This window comes from Sus scrofa, chromosome 4 (assembly GCF_000003025.6).
Source record: "Sus scrofa isolate TJ Tabasco breed Duroc chromosome 4, Sscrofa11.1, whole genome shotgun sequence".
In the NCBI taxonomy this organism is placed as follows: domain Eukaryota; kingdom Metazoa; phylum Chordata; class Mammalia; order Artiodactyla; family Suidae; genus Sus; species Sus scrofa.
In genome coordinates, this window is record NC_010446.5 from 110,311,292 (window position 1) to 110,328,256 (window position 16,965).

At 55.1% G+C, this 16,965-nt stretch overlaps 1 protein-coding gene across 4 annotated transcripts; it reads left to right on the forward strand.

The window, feature by feature from the left end:
• On the forward strand, positions 242-15,708 carry EPS8L3 (EPS8 like 3). 4 transcript variants are annotated; one of them, XM_013997283.2, is made up of 20 exons: positions 244-410; positions 675-814; positions 4,326-4,391; positions 4,546-4,610; positions 6,455-6,613; positions 6,896-7,045; positions 7,138-7,193; positions 7,606-7,745; positions 7,833-7,948; positions 8,184-8,304; positions 8,383-8,444; positions 8,668-8,742; positions 9,075-9,223; positions 12,786-12,867; positions 13,091-13,125; positions 13,609-13,789; positions 14,004-14,132; positions 14,413-14,486; positions 14,989-15,121; positions 15,379-15,708. In XM_013997283.2, the coding sequence occupies exons 3-20, from the start codon at positions 4,361-4,363 to the stop codon at positions 15,388-15,390; spliced, it is 1,770 nt and encodes a 589-aa protein (XP_013852737.2). In that variant the 5' UTR covers positions 244-410; positions 675-814; positions 4,326-4,360; the 3' UTR covers positions 15,391-15,708. The 4 variants fall into 4 exon arrangements, with proteins under 4 accessions (XP_020945715.1, XP_013852737.2, XP_003125912.2 ...); XM_021090056.1 differs by having other exon boundaries at positions 242-410; positions 4,326-4,610; XM_003125864.4 differs by lacking the exon at positions 244-410 and having other exon boundaries at positions 611-814.

Below are 16,965 nucleotides of genomic sequence, written 5' to 3' on the forward strand. Positions count from 1 at the left end.
GTGGGGAGGGAAGGAAATGCCCTTGAGAGGAAGGGAAAGAATGGCGAGGGAGGGGGCTCCCTGCCGGGTCCGAGGGGACAGAAGAAAGGGTGGGATGAGGCGGGCTCTGCCAGGAAGAAATCTCAGCGCTGTGTGTCATGCCCACGGCAGTCCCAGCCCTCAGCGCCCGTCTCCTCCTATGAGATCCACCTGCTGCTCACAGGCACCACCTGGGCACACACGATCACACACTCACATGTGCCGCACGCACCGGCACACACGCCAGCCTTCGGTTGCCCCAGGCTGGGGTCCACCTGCAGCCGCCCCCCACCTGGGCCCTGACCGCAGAAGCTGGGCTTGGCCCAGCCCGGGTGCCCTCTTCTTTTGGTCTCCGCCCTCGTGCCTGATGCTGATCTGGGGTCTCAGAGGAGGTACCCAGGAGGCAGGGGGAAGCGGGGCCCTCACACTAATGCCAGAGGCAAGCAGAGGAAGAAGCTGGGAAGCAGGGGTCTCTGGTTAAGCCTGGAACACCCATCGGCACAGGCACTGCCACGGGCCCCAGGCTTTGGCGCTGGGCAGGTGGTGGCCTAGGAGGCCTCCCTTCCACCCTCCCCTCACCCCCCCGCCAGAGTCCAAAGAGCACAGGTGTGGCTTCCTCAGGGCCTCACCACCATAAGGCCTGCCTGCTCCATCAGGGCTCGCTGGATCACAGGACCTCTACCTGCGGCCACGCCACTAGCGGAGAAGCCACTGCCTTCCCATCCGGAGCCCCAGACCACCGGCTCAGACACCTGCTCCTTCAGGGGACCAGCCACCAGTCCCCACTGGAACCCAGGTAAGGGCCTGGCCCTCAGGAAGATCAGGGCCCAGCCGAGCCTTGGGGGATCCCAGGGCTTTGGAGGCAACTCAGTGGCTTCCCAGGCCAGGGTCTCCAGCCCATTCTCAGATGTAGCCAGAAGGAGGAAGCCCAAGACGGGCTTGGGGCTCAGCCTCGGGTGAGCCAGCCGGAGAGGAGGGCTCCAGAGTATCTCTGGGCTGCTTCTCTCAGGGTCTGTGATGCAGACATGAACTCTTTCCCTGCTCCAAGCTCCTAAATTTGGGGAAATCGGGCTGCTACAGCCCCCGTTCCCAGGGGCAAGGCAGACCAGAGTCAGCCCCCACTTCCCCCCCACCTCTCATCCCCCATCGCCCCTCTGCCACCTTGAGGGTCTCCCCATCCCCTGTCTCCTTGGCAGACTCTTGAGCGCAGATGTTTTCCTGGACTTGCCACAGAGACCCACAGGGACCATCCTGGAGTGGGTGTGTGGGGGGGGGCACTGGTGGGTAGGGAGAGGTGCCAACCTCAGCAGAGCACAGTTTCTCTGTCTTCTGGATCTAGAAGCAGGAAGTGCTGCAGCCTGAGAGGTGGAGCTGCGGGTGGTGGGGGCAGGCTTTGGGAACCCCGTACCCTTGGAGAGGACAGGGATCCTTCCAAACAACGGAAGCAGAAACCCGGCCGCCCCTCCACGGTCCCTGAATTGTTTACTAGCAACTCATTTCCCCAACACTGAGTCACCTTATCAGCTCCTCTGCTATTTTCATAGCAGTCCTCGTAATAGGGGTGTGGGCTGTTCTCTGACACTTTGCCCGGGATATTCCAAGGTTTCTGGACAACTCAGATGCACCACGCAGATGCCCAGACACTCACACCACCGACACCCTGGTCATGATGCACACACATCTCGTGGAAGTCACACACGCCCCTGACCCTCACGCTCCACCGACTCCTGCTCCACCCCGCGCACACGCACGCACCGCATTTACCTCCCTTCCGTGTCAACATAAACGTCTTCTAGACCCTCCTTCTGGGCCAGGAGGGCACTGGAGGGTACAGTGGGGACAAGATCAGTCTGTCCTCAGGCGGTCACAGCCCGGGGACCGAGGCCCATAACAGTTTGAGCATAGCGTTTGCAGTCAGACCTGGCTGGTTTCATTCTCGATTGAATACTTACTTGTGACTTCAGACCTGTTACCCTCGTTGAGCCTCCACATCCTCACCTGGTAAATGGGCTGATAGTAGGTCCCAGCCAGCAAGGCTGTTTTGAGAATTAACGGAATTGATGGAGGTAAAGGCTGGAGGACAGCACATAGGGCCAAGGAAGGAGAAGCCAGGGTAGTGAAAAATAAATGGTACCGTATTCACAAGGCTCACGGCACTCACCAGGGTGACTGCTGTTGATAGAGAGGAATGCACAAGTTTCGGCATGGCCTTGGGAGGGTGGGAAGGGTGGAAGGGGGTAGTCACGGAGGGCTTCACTGAGGAGGTGATCCTTGAACTGGAATTGATTTATTTAGTTTTTTATTGAGTTAACCTTGGTTTATAACATTATGTGTTTCATGTGTACCATGTATTTCTACTTCTATATACACAACCGTGGGCTCACCACGAAAAATTTGATTTCCATCCATCGCCACACAGTTAACCTTTACTCATGTCACCCTCTCTCCTGTCCCCTCTGATAACCTCTGTTCTCTGTATCTACATTTTGGTTTGGTTTGTTCGTTTATTTATTTAGTTTTAGCTATTTATTTATTTATTTTTTGTCTTTTTGCTATTTCTTGGGCCGCTCCTGCGGCATATGGAGGTTCCCAGGTTAGGGGTTGAATCAGAGCTGTAGCCGCCAGCCTATGCCAGAGCCACAGCAACGCAGGATCCGAGCCACATCTGCAACCTACACCACAGCTCATGGCAATGCCAGATCCTCAACCCACTGAGCAAGGGCAGGGACCGAACCCTCAACCTCATGTTTCCTAGTTGGATTCGTTAACCACTGCGCCACGACAGGAACTCCTGTTCATTTATTTTTGTTTGTTTGCTTTTTTTTTCTTTTTTCTTTTTTTTGTCTTTTTGCCTTTTCTAGGGCCGCTCCCGCGGCATATGGAGGTTCCCAGGCCAGGGGTCGAATCGGAGCTGTAGCCCCCGGCCTACACCAGAGCCACAGCAACGCGGGGTCCAAGCCACGTCTGCAACCTACACCACAGCTCATGGCAATGCCAGATCCTCAACCCACTGAGCAAGGCCAGGGATTGAACCCGCAACCCCATGGTTCCTAGTCGGATTCGTTAACCACTGAGCCATGACGGGAACTCCTCTTTGTTTCTTACATTCCACCTATGAGTGGAATCCTCTGATGTCTGTCTTTCTCTGCCTAGCTTATTTCATTTAGCGTAATACCCTCAAGGTATTATGTTGCACATGGCAAGGTTTCATCTTTTTTATGGCTGCCTAGTATTCCACTGTATACACCACATCTCCCTTATCCATTCATCTGTGGAAGGGCACCTACAGTGTTTGCATGTCTTGGCTCTTGTAAATAAGGCCTGAATGACTATAGGGAGCACACATATCTTTTCCAACCAGTATTTTCATATTCTTTGGATAAAGAACCAGAAGTGGGATTGCTAGATCATGTGTTAGTTGTATTCTTATTTTTTGAGGTGTTTCCATACTGCTTTCCACAGTGGCTGTGGCATTTTATATTCCCACCAATGGCACACAAGGGTTCCCTTTTCTTTACGTCCTTACAAACATTTGTTATTTCTTGCCTTTTTGATAATAGACATTCTGACCGGTGTGAGGTGATACCTCCTATGACTTGCATTTCCCTAGTAATTAGTGCTCGTGGCCATCTGTGTATTTTCTCTGGAACCTGGGGCTGGGATTCAGAAGTGAGGCTGGGGCGGGACTCCGGGCAGAGGATTCAGAATATGTAAAGGCAAAGAGAAAGAGATTTGGTAAGATATTCAGGGAAGTGCAGATCACTGGCGCAACCTACAGAGCCCCACAATAAATGTGCGTGTACACACACACACACACACACACCCCTCCTGAGCGGATCCCCAGTGTAAGAGCCAACACTGGCCTTCTCCCAATTCGCAGAATTGAAACAGGTGTGGATGAGAGGATTGCTTTGGTAAGGAAAGCTGCTGAACCTCGTGCTTTGCCTGCAGAAGCTAGGCACACCCATCCAGCATCTATTACACTCAGGCCAGGATGGGATCTGGTTCCACGTGTCTGTCCATGCAGCTTTCCTGAGCCCGTTAGAATGATCTAATAGAGGCTGGGAGTGTGCCTGGACCTCTGAGGCCCAGCTCAGGCGGAGGGCTCCTCGGCGCAGAGCACAGCTGGAGATGGATCCAGAAAGGCCCTGCAGCCAGGGGCTTTGGGTCTGGTCCTAGAAGCCCCAGATCCGAGCTTGGTCCAAGTCTCATCTCTGGGTCGGGGATGGGCCGTGACAGCTGCTCTCCTGCCCTGCTCTGCCCTGGTGTCCCTCTCCCCAGCTCTGACAGCTGTCTCTTCCCTCCAGTTTGGGTTCTAGGGCGTCATCTCAGCAGCGTCAACATGTCCCGGCCCAGCAGCAGAGCCATTTACCGTAAGCTGTCCCCCTGTGTCCTCTCCCATGCCCTTATCTGAGCTCCCCAAACCCCTGCCCTCCGCTCTCCCCCTCCCCATGCCCACCACCCCCATGGCTGTGTATCTCTCACCTCCTTCTCCCGCCCCCACCCCCTTGCTCTGTGTCTTGGCAGTGCACCGGAAGGAGTATGTGCAGAATCTCGCCTCAGAGCCCACCCACCTGCAGCACAGGGTAGAGGTGAGTAACCCGGGGGCCCCGACAATTTGCTGATCCAACCCGCGTTTTCCCATGCACCTGCCGCCCTGACAAAAAACAGACGTCTTAGATAAGTCTTTGCCATGGAAGTCCATAGCCTGCCCCAGCCAGATCAGGTGGCTCGGGTCCAGCAAGGCTCACTGAGCATCTGCTAAGAGCGGGTAAGGACGAGGACAGGGCGGGGCGCTGGGCATTGGCAAGGGGGGCGGGGCTAACGGTTGAGTCAGTGGACATCCTATCTCCGGGCAGGAACAAATAGCAGAGGGATGGGTCAGGAGGTACCTGCCTCCACCCCACCCTACCCCACCCCGTCTCTGGGCCCACTTCCTGCCCCAGGAAACTGCTCTTTGCCCAGGATCTGGCACAACTAGTGGAAGGAATATGTGAGGTCAGTGGTGCCTTGGAGGACTTGAAAGGACCACTGTGGGGAGGGTCTGGGATTGAGCTTCTGGGGCAGGAATGCATGGCATGGAGGCTGGGATGGGGGCTCTGGCCCTGCCTGGAGGGATGACATGGGCACTGCCCAACCTAGCTGCTGGAAGAGTTGTTGACGCCATGGTGAGAGCTCAGACGGGCGGGGTGGGGCAGGAAGAGCAGACACCAGGTCAGACTGAAGGTCTGGGGTAGAAACCGCCCCTGGGCAGCAGCAGATTCAGAGCCTCATGGAAAAGCAGGGAGGGATGCTGGAGCAACAGCGTAGAGGCTCCAGAGGCGGCACTTCCCCAGCCAGCTTGGTTGGGACCAGGAGCGGTGGGCTTTGGGGAGGGGGTAGGGGTTGGGAACTGGCTTCGTTTAGGTCCAGCAAGCAAAAGCAAGAGGAAGCATGTCGAGGATGCCAGGGTGTTTGCTCGTGACATCAGGGGCCCCTGAACATGCTGCCTGGTGAACTGGGAGAGGAGCTGGGAGCTAGGCAGGAGGCGGGGTGGTGGAATCAAGGGGCAGGAGGCTGACGGGATGGCACCCCCCACAACAAGATCCTGGAGAGGAGGGCGAGGGGCAGGACCATGAGAGTGATGGTGGCGTTTGGATGGGAGAAGGAAGGGGTCTCCTTGGGGGGCAAGAATGACAGCAAAGCCCTGCTGGAATGATCAGACTAGCGAGGAGACTGAGGTCCGTGTGGACCTCTTGGGGCAGGCTTGACCTTTTCTTGAGAGCCTGGGAGGTGATGGCTTAGCAGAAGTGGGACAGGCATTCTGGGCACAGGGAACAGCATGAGCAAAGGCACGGAGATACAAATGCTAGGTCAGGGAGGAGAAGGACCAGGCTGGGGTGGTAATTCCCAAATAGCGCGAACAATGCTAAGGACAGAATCTGAGCATCCTCTATCCCATCCAGAGGAGTTCAGACATATTTGTTGGGTAGGTGGAGCCAACATCTGCCCCATCCGGTCCCCTCAGCTGGCTGGACTCTTCCCTGCCAACCACCTTTTTTTTTTGTTTTTTTGTTTTTTTGGCCACCCCACGCATATGGAATTCCCAGGCCAGGGATCAGATCCAGGGATCAGACAAGGGTTTTTAAAGACACCACCAATCCAGTTGTGCCACAGTGGGAACTCCTGGCCTGGACTCTTAAAGGCCATGACTGTCCTGCCTCCAGACTCCTAAGCCCCTTCCTACAGCCCATCGGACCCCAGCTGAGGGGGTCCATCGTTGCCTGACTGCCTCTGGCCTTCACAGTGGCCCTTGAGGGCTGCTTTATGGGAACTGCCTGGGACCTCCTCATAAGGAAGCCAGGAATGCGTCTTCCTCCTCTGCTGCCTGTCCCCACCCCCACCCGTGATGCCCTCTCCAGACCTTCTCCCAGTCCTCGGCCTCCTCTCTCCTCAGCACCTGATGACATGTAAGCTGGGGACACAGAGAGTCCAGGAGCCCAAGGATGCCCTGCAGAAGCTGCAGGAGATGGACACTCAGGGCCGGGTGTGGAGCCAGGACTTGCTCCTGCAGGTCCGCGATGGCTGGCTCCAGCTGCTGGACATCGAGACCAAGGTCAGCGTCCCATCATTCCCCACAAGGGGTCATGGCTAACCTAGACTGTGGGAAAGGCACTGGGCATGGACAGCAAATCCCTCCTCGTCCTACATGGCAGCCGCCCTCCCCCCCACAATATGTACCCACAACTAGGAAGGAGCCAGGGACAGGGGCACAGGGGTCAGGGGAGATGACACCCCTTCAGGTGGCCACTAGAAGGGTGAGGCAACCCAGGGCAGGAGCTCCCGGGGGACAGCTGGCTCTTAGGGACCTCACAGCCAACCTCTCTGCCTGGCTCAGGAGGAGCTGGAGTCTTACCGCCTGGACAGCATCAAGGTCATGGATGTGGCACTTGACACCTGCTCCTACAACTCTGTCCTGTCCATCACAGTGCAGGATTCGGGCCTGCGAGACGTTAGCACCCTGCTCTTCCAGTGCCCGGAAGTGGGGGTGAGTGGGTGTGGGAGCCAATGACCAGCACCCCTGCCCCTCCCCCACCCCCCTACCCCTGCCACAGCCTGCCTGCTTGCTGCTTCCTGCAGGCAGAGCGACTGAAGACCAGCCTGCAGAAGGCTCTGGAAGAGGACTTAGAGCAAAGGTAGGCAGCCTCTGCCCCAGCCCACCTGCCCGAGCTCAGGGCTCAGAGCTCAGGCCTGCGTCTGTTCCACATCTATGGGAGCCCGGGAGCCTGTGGCCCAGTAACACATGCATTGACCTGGGAACGGGCCAGGCTGGAACTGGGGTGCAGCTGGGCATGGGGAAGGCTGTGGGGCTGGGCCCAGAGAACACTGGAGGCTGTCCCCAGAGACGGACATGGGACCAAGAGGTCTCGGAGGGCAGAGATGAGTGAGACAGCAAGAGTCAGGGAAGGGTTCAGATGGAGACCAGGGAACAGAACTAGGGGGGTTCCTGGAGAGAGATGGGCACCCTGGGTCATGGGGCAGATGGGTGGGCAGAGCTTCTGTGCCAAGAACCCTGTCAAAGCTGTTTCCCTACCATGTGCTCGGCAGACCCCGATTTGGAGCCCTCCACCCAGACCAGGACAGATGGAGGGGGCCTCCCCTGGAAAGGCCACTCCCTAAGGAGCAAGCACCCTCTTTTGAGCGGGGACCCCCTCCAGAACAGCCCCACTGGATGGCCCCAGAGCAGAGTAAGTTCGGGCATGAGGACCAGTGGGAGGCGAGGGTTCTGATCAAAGATGAAAGAGCGTCTGGGCCACGGTCCCCTCCCATTGCAGACACACCACCGTCCCCAAGGCCCCTGCCGCACCCCTCCAGCGTCCACGAGCGGAGCGCCTTCACTCTGCCTCCTTCGAGGCGGCCCCCATCCCCCGAGAACCCTGAACGGGATGAGGTAACAGCAGATCGGCTCGGGCTTGTGGATGCTTTGGGGCCTGGCTGAAGGGAGGACACCAATTGTCCCCCCCGACCCCAAGGAACCAGGTCCCAGGATGGCCAAGGCTGGCCTTGGGCTGAGGGGGGACATGGAGTCTTGGTCAGACCCTGGGCCTTGCCGTGGCGGGTGTGGGGGTGCTGGGAGTGCCGGGGCTCGAGCTGCCCACTCAGGCCCCAGGGTGTTTGGGGTCCAGGAGGTGCTGAACCATGTCCTAAAAGACATCGAGCTGTTCGTGGGAAAGCTGAAGGAGGCCCAGGCCCTGTCGAAGACCAGCCGTAAGAAGAAGAGATGGCGCAAGAAGACGAAAAAGGGAGGTGAGTGCTGGGGCCTGCAGGACAGGAGTAGGGGTTGGAATTACCAGGGTCCCGCTACCTCCCCGCCTCTCTCTCCAGGGGTGACAGAAGCACATTACATTGACTGCTTCCAGAAGATCAAGTACAGCTTCAACCTCCTGGTATGTGGCTCCCCGCACGTTCCCCAGCTCTTCCCCCCAGCCCCCCGCTCCAGCAATCCCCCCTCCCCGGTCTCACAGACACCCCAGGCTTCTCCCCACTTTGGGGACTTTTTGGAGAATGCCAGGCTCCCTGCCAAGGCCCGGAACAATTATGGGCCCCTGGGGTCCTGGTGAAGGTGGGGTGAAGGGATGGGTGGTGACAGGCATCCCTCTGTGTCCCCAGGGGAAGCTGGCCATCAGGCTGCAGGAGACAAGTGCCCCTGAGTTTATACACATCCTCTTCCAAACTCTGGACTTCGTGAGTCAGGGGAGGGCAGGGTGGTACAGAGGGACATGCTGAAGTTAAGATGGGACAGAGGCCAGGGTGGGCAGCAGGGGGCAGAGGAGGGCTGTGGGTCTGCCTCTCATTCACCCCAGCACACCCTTGTCCTTGAACCCAAGACACCAGCCTCACTCAGCCGATGAGATGGGCTGGGGTAGGAGACCGGGACACCAGCGGCGGCGGGAAGGAGTAGGCCTGGGACAACGTGGCATTGCCAAAGTGGGAAACCAGGGACCCCGGGCCCTTTCCCACTCCCATCTGGTCCTGTGGGAGCCCAGGCTTCCTGACACCTTCTGTCCCTCCCCTAGATCTTAGCCCAGTGCCCTGAGCCTGACCTGGCAGCCCAAGTGATCTCACCTCTCCTCACCACCAAAGCCATTGACCTCTTGCAGTCCTGTCTAAGTCCATTGGAGAACAGCCTCTGGAAGGGCCTGGGCAAGGCCTGGACCACCAGCCAGTAAGTGATGACAAGGCCTGAATGAGTTGGGGGCAAGTGGCATGGGGCACGGGGCAGGACACTGGAAGAGGTAGGCTCTATGTTATATCTTAAAAAAAAACCCAGAGGAATTCCTGCTGTGGCGCAGTGAGTTAATGAGCAGCTTGTCTTGGTGGTGTTGCGGGTTTGATCCCTGGCCTGGCGCAGTGGGTTAGGGATCTAATGTAGCTGCAGCTGTGGCTCAGATTCCATCCCTGACCTGAGAACTTCCATATGCCCAGTTATGGCCCAAAAAGGAAAAAACAAACAAATTCTGTACCTATTAAACTAGAAAAACAAAACAAACAAACAAAAGTCCATACCCAGTCCTCCGTCTCCCCAGCCCCTGGTAACCTCTACTTTACAAAATATCTCAAAACAAACTGGGAGAATCTATGTGGAGTTTTAAGTTATACTCAATTATATACATTCAATTGTATACATATAAGTTATATACAAACAATGGGGGAGGGGGAGGAAACACCACTTCGCATCACCCACCACCGAAGGGAAAGCATTAGCTCAGAAAAGAAAAAAAAGACCAATTCTTCCCAAGAAAAGAGAGTTGGCAATCTTCTACTAAACTTTTTCTCATTTTTGTCAAGATCAAAGTGAAAAAGTTGTCTCAATCCAGGCTAGATTTTAAGAATTACATGTAAGAGATGCTACAAATGTAACATCCATGAGTCACAACTGGGAGTTCCCATGGTGGCTCAGCAAGTTAAGAATCTGACTAGTATTCAGGAGGACACAGGTTCGATCCCTGGCTCAGTTGGTTAAGGATCTGGTGTGGCTGGGAGCTTCGGGGTAGGTTGCAGACGTGGCTCAGATCTGGCACGGCTGTGGCTGTGGCTGTGACCTAAGATAGCATATGCAAAAAAAAGAAAAAAAAAAAAAAAAGAGTCGTAACCAACCAGCCCAGCTGAGCAGCTAAGACAGAGCTAGCTAAGAGCTAACCCTCTTTCTGAGCAGTTGGGCAGCGAGGCCAAACAGATGATAGCCGTTGGGGGTCAGGTGGGGTGGGGTGTCCAGCTTGAATATGCTGAGCTGAGGTGTCAGGGGAACTTTATTTTTTTTCTTTTCTTTTTTTCTTTTTTTTTTTTTTTGTCTTTTTGCCATTTCTAGGGCCGCTCCCGTGGCATATGGAGGTTCCCAGGCTAGGAGTCGAATCGGAGCTGTAGCCACCAGCCTATGGGATCCAAGCCACATCTGCAACCTACACCACAGCTCACGGCAACACCGGATCCTTAACCCACTGAGCAAGGCCAGGGATCGAACCCGCAACCTCATGGTTCCTAGTCGGATTCATTAACCACTGCGCCATGACGGGAACTCCTCAGGGGAACTTTCCATAGAGACAGGGTGGAGGCTGTCAACAGGGTGGAGCTCCCCTCTCCTAGGGGAGAGGCTGGCTACATGGGCTGGAGGACAGTCAGCACAGAAGTGACAGCTGGGCCCAGAGGCAAGTGTCACAGTGGGGGCCCCAGAGCTCACTTTAACAAGCGTGGTCTGCTCTCCCCAGGAGAGATGGGCTTGAGGAAACTTCTGGGCCACAGGAAACAGGGTTAAGACAGGAAAGAGAAATCCCAGAGCATTAACAGGAGAAACAGCAAAAGCAGGTGCATAAGAACCAAAGGAGAAGAGGGCTTTACAAAGAGACATCAACTGGGAAATAAGCCAGGCATCTAGCCTACTGAGCCCCATTAAAGGGTTTTTGTGTCCAGTTTATCCAAAGACATAAATGATAATGTAATGTCATCTGTTCCTTTTATTGTGGGAGGATGTACACAGGATAAAATGTATTTGAACCATTTTTAGGTGTATAATTCAATGGCATTAGGTACATGCATGGTGTTGTGCAACCACCCCCACTATCCATTTCCAGAACTTTCCAACATCCCGAACAGAAACTCTGTACCCACTAGACAATTAACCAAAACTCTGTACCCATTCCTCTTTTCCCAGCCCCCGGTAACTTCTATTTTCTGTCTCTGTTTATTATTTTAAATATAATATTACGTCAGATGTGCCTAAGAGGTTTTCTCATTTCATAAAACAACCAAAAATGAATGAATGAAATAAAAGACAGAAACACAGAAAACAGAATAGCCCAACAGATGTAAAAACCCTCCAAAAAGTTGCACTTTGGGCAGATTGTGTTCAAGTGGCTTGATTTTAAGTAAACTGACTGAGATTTATAAACAACGGCTAAATTCTGTGAGAATCCAGGATATAGACCATAGAAGGCCATTTGGATTTAGCAATCGGGAGATTATCAGGACTTTAGAAGAACCAGTTTCAACAGAGAAATGGCAGAGGTAAAAGTCAGGTTGCAAGGAATCAGGAAAGAACCAGAGATACGAAAATGTAGGCAGGGCATATGGCCACATCCTCAAACGATTTCACAAAGATAAGGTAAGAGAATGACAGCTTATTCTAAAGGGTCAAGCAGAGGTGAAGCACTTTTTTAGGGCAAAGAAAAGGAGCCAATTAAAAAGGAGCCAATTTAGGAGTTCTCTTTGTGGCTCAGCGGTTAACAAACCCCACTAGCATCCATGAGGACACAGATTTGATCCCTGGCCTCACTCGGTGGGTTAAGGATCCAGCGTTGCCGTGAGCTGTGGTGTAGGTCACAGATGCAGCTTGGATCCTGAGTTGCTGTGGTGTAGGCTGGCAGCTGTAGCGCCAATATGACTCCTAGCCTGGGAACCTCCATATGCTGCAGGTGCAGCCCTACAAAGCGGGAAAAAAAAAAAAAAAAAAAAGAACCAACTTAAAAGGCCAGGTATTCAGAAAAGGGGACAATTTATTTGTTCCTCTTGCATAAGTATCTACTAGCTGCATCCTCTGTCACATGCACTGAACTCAAAATGCAGCTCCCAAGGATTTCAACGCAGTAAGAAAACCAGACATGTGAGAATCACCTGCAATTCAGCCTGAGCGGGGCCATAATCCAGGGTGAGGGAGGTCAGCAGCAGTGCAGAAAAGACTTTCACCTCTGCCTCTACGGGGCAGGGAGGGGACTTCCTCGAGGCGGGGAGCTGGCAATCCAGGGGGAGGGAAGAGGAGTATAACCCACGCAGGGCAAGCCTGGAGGCCACAAACAGCATCGTTCTTCCTGGGTCCTGGGCAATGGCTGAGCAGGGAGGCTGAGAGGCAAGTTCCAGCCCCCACCCTAGAGCCAGGTGCAGCGCTCTGCTGAGCTCACAATGGGAAGTCCGCACCCTAGCGGGCTAGAAAGAAAGAGGTCTGCTCCCCCACAATGGGGAAAAACAGGTTAGACCCCAAGGGGGTCTTCCAGAACCCCCCAACAGTGAGATAAAGTACCCGGTGCAGTTGCGATGGCGTGGATGTAACTGCACTTTCACAGGCAGAGGGGAGTCTGGCCCGCGGATACCTGCCCCATGTGATTTGTTCAGGCTGATCTGTTGGCTCCAGGGTGGGTGTCCTGGGCCCTGTCCTCCATCACCTCGCAGATCTCCCGGGTGAGGCCCTGTCACCTCCACCCTGGCACAGAGTGGACTCAGCTTTGTTCTCTCCCCAGGGCCAACTGGACGGGCAGTGAGCCCCTGCCCTACCAACCCACGTTCTATGATGGTTGGCAGCTTCCAGAACTTACCTACCAGGTAAGGGGAGCGAAGCACAGAGGCCTGTTTAAAGCCCTGGTCTCTGGCTAGTTCCTGCCCTCCTAGTCCAAACCACAGCCCCCAAGCGGTAGGTGGGTTCTGTGTGGTGGGCAGAGGGGGGAGGGGCTGTGAGGCAGCGGAGCGCAGGTGGGTCCGTGGTCTCCGCCCCAGCTCCCTATCGCCGTGACTGCGGACATCTGTGCTTTCTGCTCTGCCCCTACAGGCGCTCTCAAGATACCAAGATACCACTTCCCTCAGGTAGGTATCCCTGGGCTGAGTCGGGACCATACGGTCCTGGGGAGGACGGGACAGGGCCGGTCCTGTGGGTCTGTGGGTTCTGCATCTCACTGACCTCTGGGCTCTCTTTCGGCCAGACCTGTACACCAACAAGCACATCCTCCCCCTACCGGGGCGACCCCCAGACTCCAGTCCCTTCTTTTTTCACTACTCCCCACACGAATCTCTGACTTCCCAGAGCGTGGCTAGAAGTGCTTAAAGGAGACCTCACACATAGAAAATTCTACTGCTGGGAGACTCCTCAGAAATCAACAACATCTCAGACCCTTTCTGCCTGTAGAAACCTATACCCTAAGCCCACCGAACAATCATCTGCCCTTAAATTCTGTAGGCTCAAAAGCCACAGCCAGACTCCAGGCAGGAGCTATCTCTGGGCCTCTGGGGCTGAGATAGGGGCCCGATCTCTGAAGCTCCATGCTCCAACCATCTTCACTCTGTCTCTAGGGGGAGCCCTAGTTTAGAGAGCACTTTACACTTCGCTCAAGAGGAGGCATACAACCACAGCCCCAAACTGGGGCCCTCCAGACCTGGATCTGTCAAGCCGGGCCTGCAAATGCAAGTCCTATATGAGTTTGAAGCTAGGAACTCACAGGAACTGACTGTGGTCCAGGGAGAGGTGCTGGAGGTAAGGCACAGGCTTGAGCCAGAAAAGAACGTGGTGGTTGGTGGGAGCTACTAGCGGCCTGGGGTGGGTGGTCCAGGTATGGGACTGCCAGGGTGGGGGGGGCTAGCGAGGGAGAAGCAACATTGGGAAAGGCCAGGAGGGAGAAAACCTTCGAGGGGAGAGGGAAGGCTGGCTGGACAGAGGCTCGGGTCACTGATTTAGTGACTCTTGGCAGATTCTGGACCAGAGCAAGCGGTGGTGGCTGGTGAAGAATGAGATGGGACGGAGCGGCTACATCCCCAGCAACATCCTGGAGCCCCTCCAGTCGGGGGCTCCCAGGAGCCAGAACGGGTCGCCCTCTCGGGTACTGCTCAGCCCAGACTTTTCAGGAGCTATAAAGCCTGAGTCAGAGGTGGGGGCAGGGGGGATTCGGTGACAGAGGAGACGGTCCTGGTTTAATCAGTATTACGGCATGCTTCCTGTGTGCCGAGCCTGTCGTGGGGCCAGAGCAGAGAACAAGCCTTGTGCCCACTGCATGAGCAGCACGGAGTGAGATAAGTGATGGGATGGCAGCCCAGAGAAGGGACCCAGAGGATGGCGGGCTCCCAGGGGTCATGGCCTCTGACCCCAGTTCCTGATTCTAGGCTCCAATGCTTCGACTTAGCTCCAGGCCTGAGGAGGTCACAGCGTGGCTGCAGGCAGAGAACTTCTCCACTGTGTGAGTGCCTAGCCCCATGTGGTCCGTGGGGACAACCCTTGCAAAGGGCTCGGATAATAACCAGGGAAGCTCAGAGACCCGGAACCTCCAACCTGGCCTGCACGGTGCAAGACAGACCCACGGGGGCTGCCCAGTGGCAGCGCCGCCTCTGCCCAGTTAAAGGGAGCAGAAGAAGGGGCCAGTCATGCCTCTGTTGGAGCCCCCTGAGGAGCCCCTGATAGGGGGCAGGCAGCAGGATCGGGGGACTGGGGAAGAAGCTCAGCTGCCAGCCGCCCCTCCCACCACCAGTGGCTCTTCCTCGACGCCTCTCCCTTCAAGGCTAGGGGCTCTGAACTTGGTTTAAGCCAATATGTGTATCTTCCTTCCTCACCTCCAGATAGCCTTTCCATGGAGTTCCCCCATCAGCCCAGCCTCCAAGCCCAAACAGCCTCTGTTCCACCCAGATACCCAGGCCCAGGTCCCTCTGCCCCACCACTGATGGTTTCTGTTCTTTTTGTTCCAGCACCGTGAGGACCCTCGGCTCCCTGACAGGGAGCCAGCTGCTTCACATGAGACCTGGGGAGCTACAGATGCTGTGTCCACGGGAGGCCCCACGGGTCCTGGCACGGCTGGAGGCCGTCAGAAGGATGCTGGGGGTGAGGACACCCTGGGGTCCTGACCCCTGCTGGAAACGCGGGGTGCTCCCAGAGTAAGACTGAGAGTGCCGGGCAGACAAGCCAGCAGGCCCAGCTCTGGGGTGGCACTCAGTGTGGCAGGTCTAGGCACAGGACGGTCCCCCAGGAGCTTGACTTCAAGTGCTCAGGGACGCCTTGAGGCTCCCAGCTGGTTGTGGACATGAGCTCTGGGGTCCCTCACCTGGCACCTGCCTCACCCCCATCTTTTCCTTCCTCAGATAAGCCCTTAGGCACCAACTCAGACACCTCCAAGACCAAGGCTCTCTCACAAGCAAGGCGGCGGATCTGAGATTCTTTAGGGCTCCGAGAGTTCCCCTTTCAGGTCCCCTGGCTGCAGTGAACCCCATACCCCAGCTCACATGGCAAAGAGGATGAGCAAGCCCATAGGATGAGACAGATGGTGCCCCTTCTCACTGTGTTGAGAGCTGCTCTCTCCAGTTAATACCTGTTTATTGGATCTCTTTCCTGAGCCTGGAGCACTTATGCCCAGAGCTGTCAGGACTCTGTTTAATGCCTCTCCTCCCCAATAAAATTATGTCCAAGCTTGTCGTGTGCCTCTCTTGCATCTTCCTTTGGTCCTGATGGAGGCCCAAGGCGGGAAGCCAGGAAGAGCTGGGCCACTGGACATGAAATAGCAGCAGCCCTACACCCACCACCAGGCCCGACTGAGTGTGAGCGAGAATTCACTGGAGCTGAGAGTCCGAATTTGAGAACTACAGACCGAGCTCTCCTTACTTTTTAAACAAACTCCAAAATAAGGCTATACTTGATATCTCTATTCTTCTGTGTATATTTCCCCCAGGACATCCCAAGGCATCAGCACAGCTGAGGACACAATACTTCACAGGAGCAAAGAGTTCTGGGGCGGCCAGGGGTAGGTTTTGATCAGCCATACTGATGATCCAGAAAAGCACAAAAAAGTATGTCGTGATCCAGGCTCTACTTGGCAGCTTTCTCTTTTAATGCTTTTGTACTCTCTTGTTTTTTGTTTGGTTTGTTTTGTTTGCTTTTTAGGGCCACACCCGCACGGCATGTGTAAGTTCCCATGCTAGGGGTTGAATCAGAGCTACTGGCCTATACCACAGCCACAGCAACTCAGGATCCGAGCCACATCTGCAACCTAAACCACAGCTCACGGCAACGCTTAACCAGTGATCGAGGCCAGGGATCGAACCTGCATCCTCATGGATACTCATTGGATTTGTTTCTGCTGTGCCGCAATGGGAACTCCCTGTACCCCCTTGTCGAGTGAGCTAAAGTTTGAGCCCAGTGGCAGAGCCTAGGGAACCTGGGACTGGAACATTAGACTGGCGGTGTGAACTCTGGCAAGTCATTTAGCTCCCTGGGTCCCTGTTTTCTCAAGGTTAAGTGAAGAGTCTGGACTGCCTGTGGCTTCTAATATTTAGTATACAAAGCCTATAGCCTTCTTTAATCTCACACCTGTCACAGACTCCCCTCTCTACATAACAGGTTGCACTTCCATTGATTTAGTCTTATAGATAAGGCTTGGTATACCTATGAATTAAGGGCTCCTTAAGGATTCTTTTTTTTTTTTTTTTTTTTTAATCTTTTTGCCTTTTCTAGGGCCACTCCCGTAGCACATGGAGGTTCCCAGGCTAGGGGTCTAATCAGAGCTGTAGCCCCTGGCCTACACCAGAGCCACAGCAACGCAGGATCTGAGCCACGTCTGTGACCTACACCACAGCTCACGGCAACACTGGATCCTTAACCCCCTGAGCAAGGCCAGGGATCGAACCCGCAACCTCGTGGTTTCTAGTTGGATTCGTTAACCACTGAGCCACGAC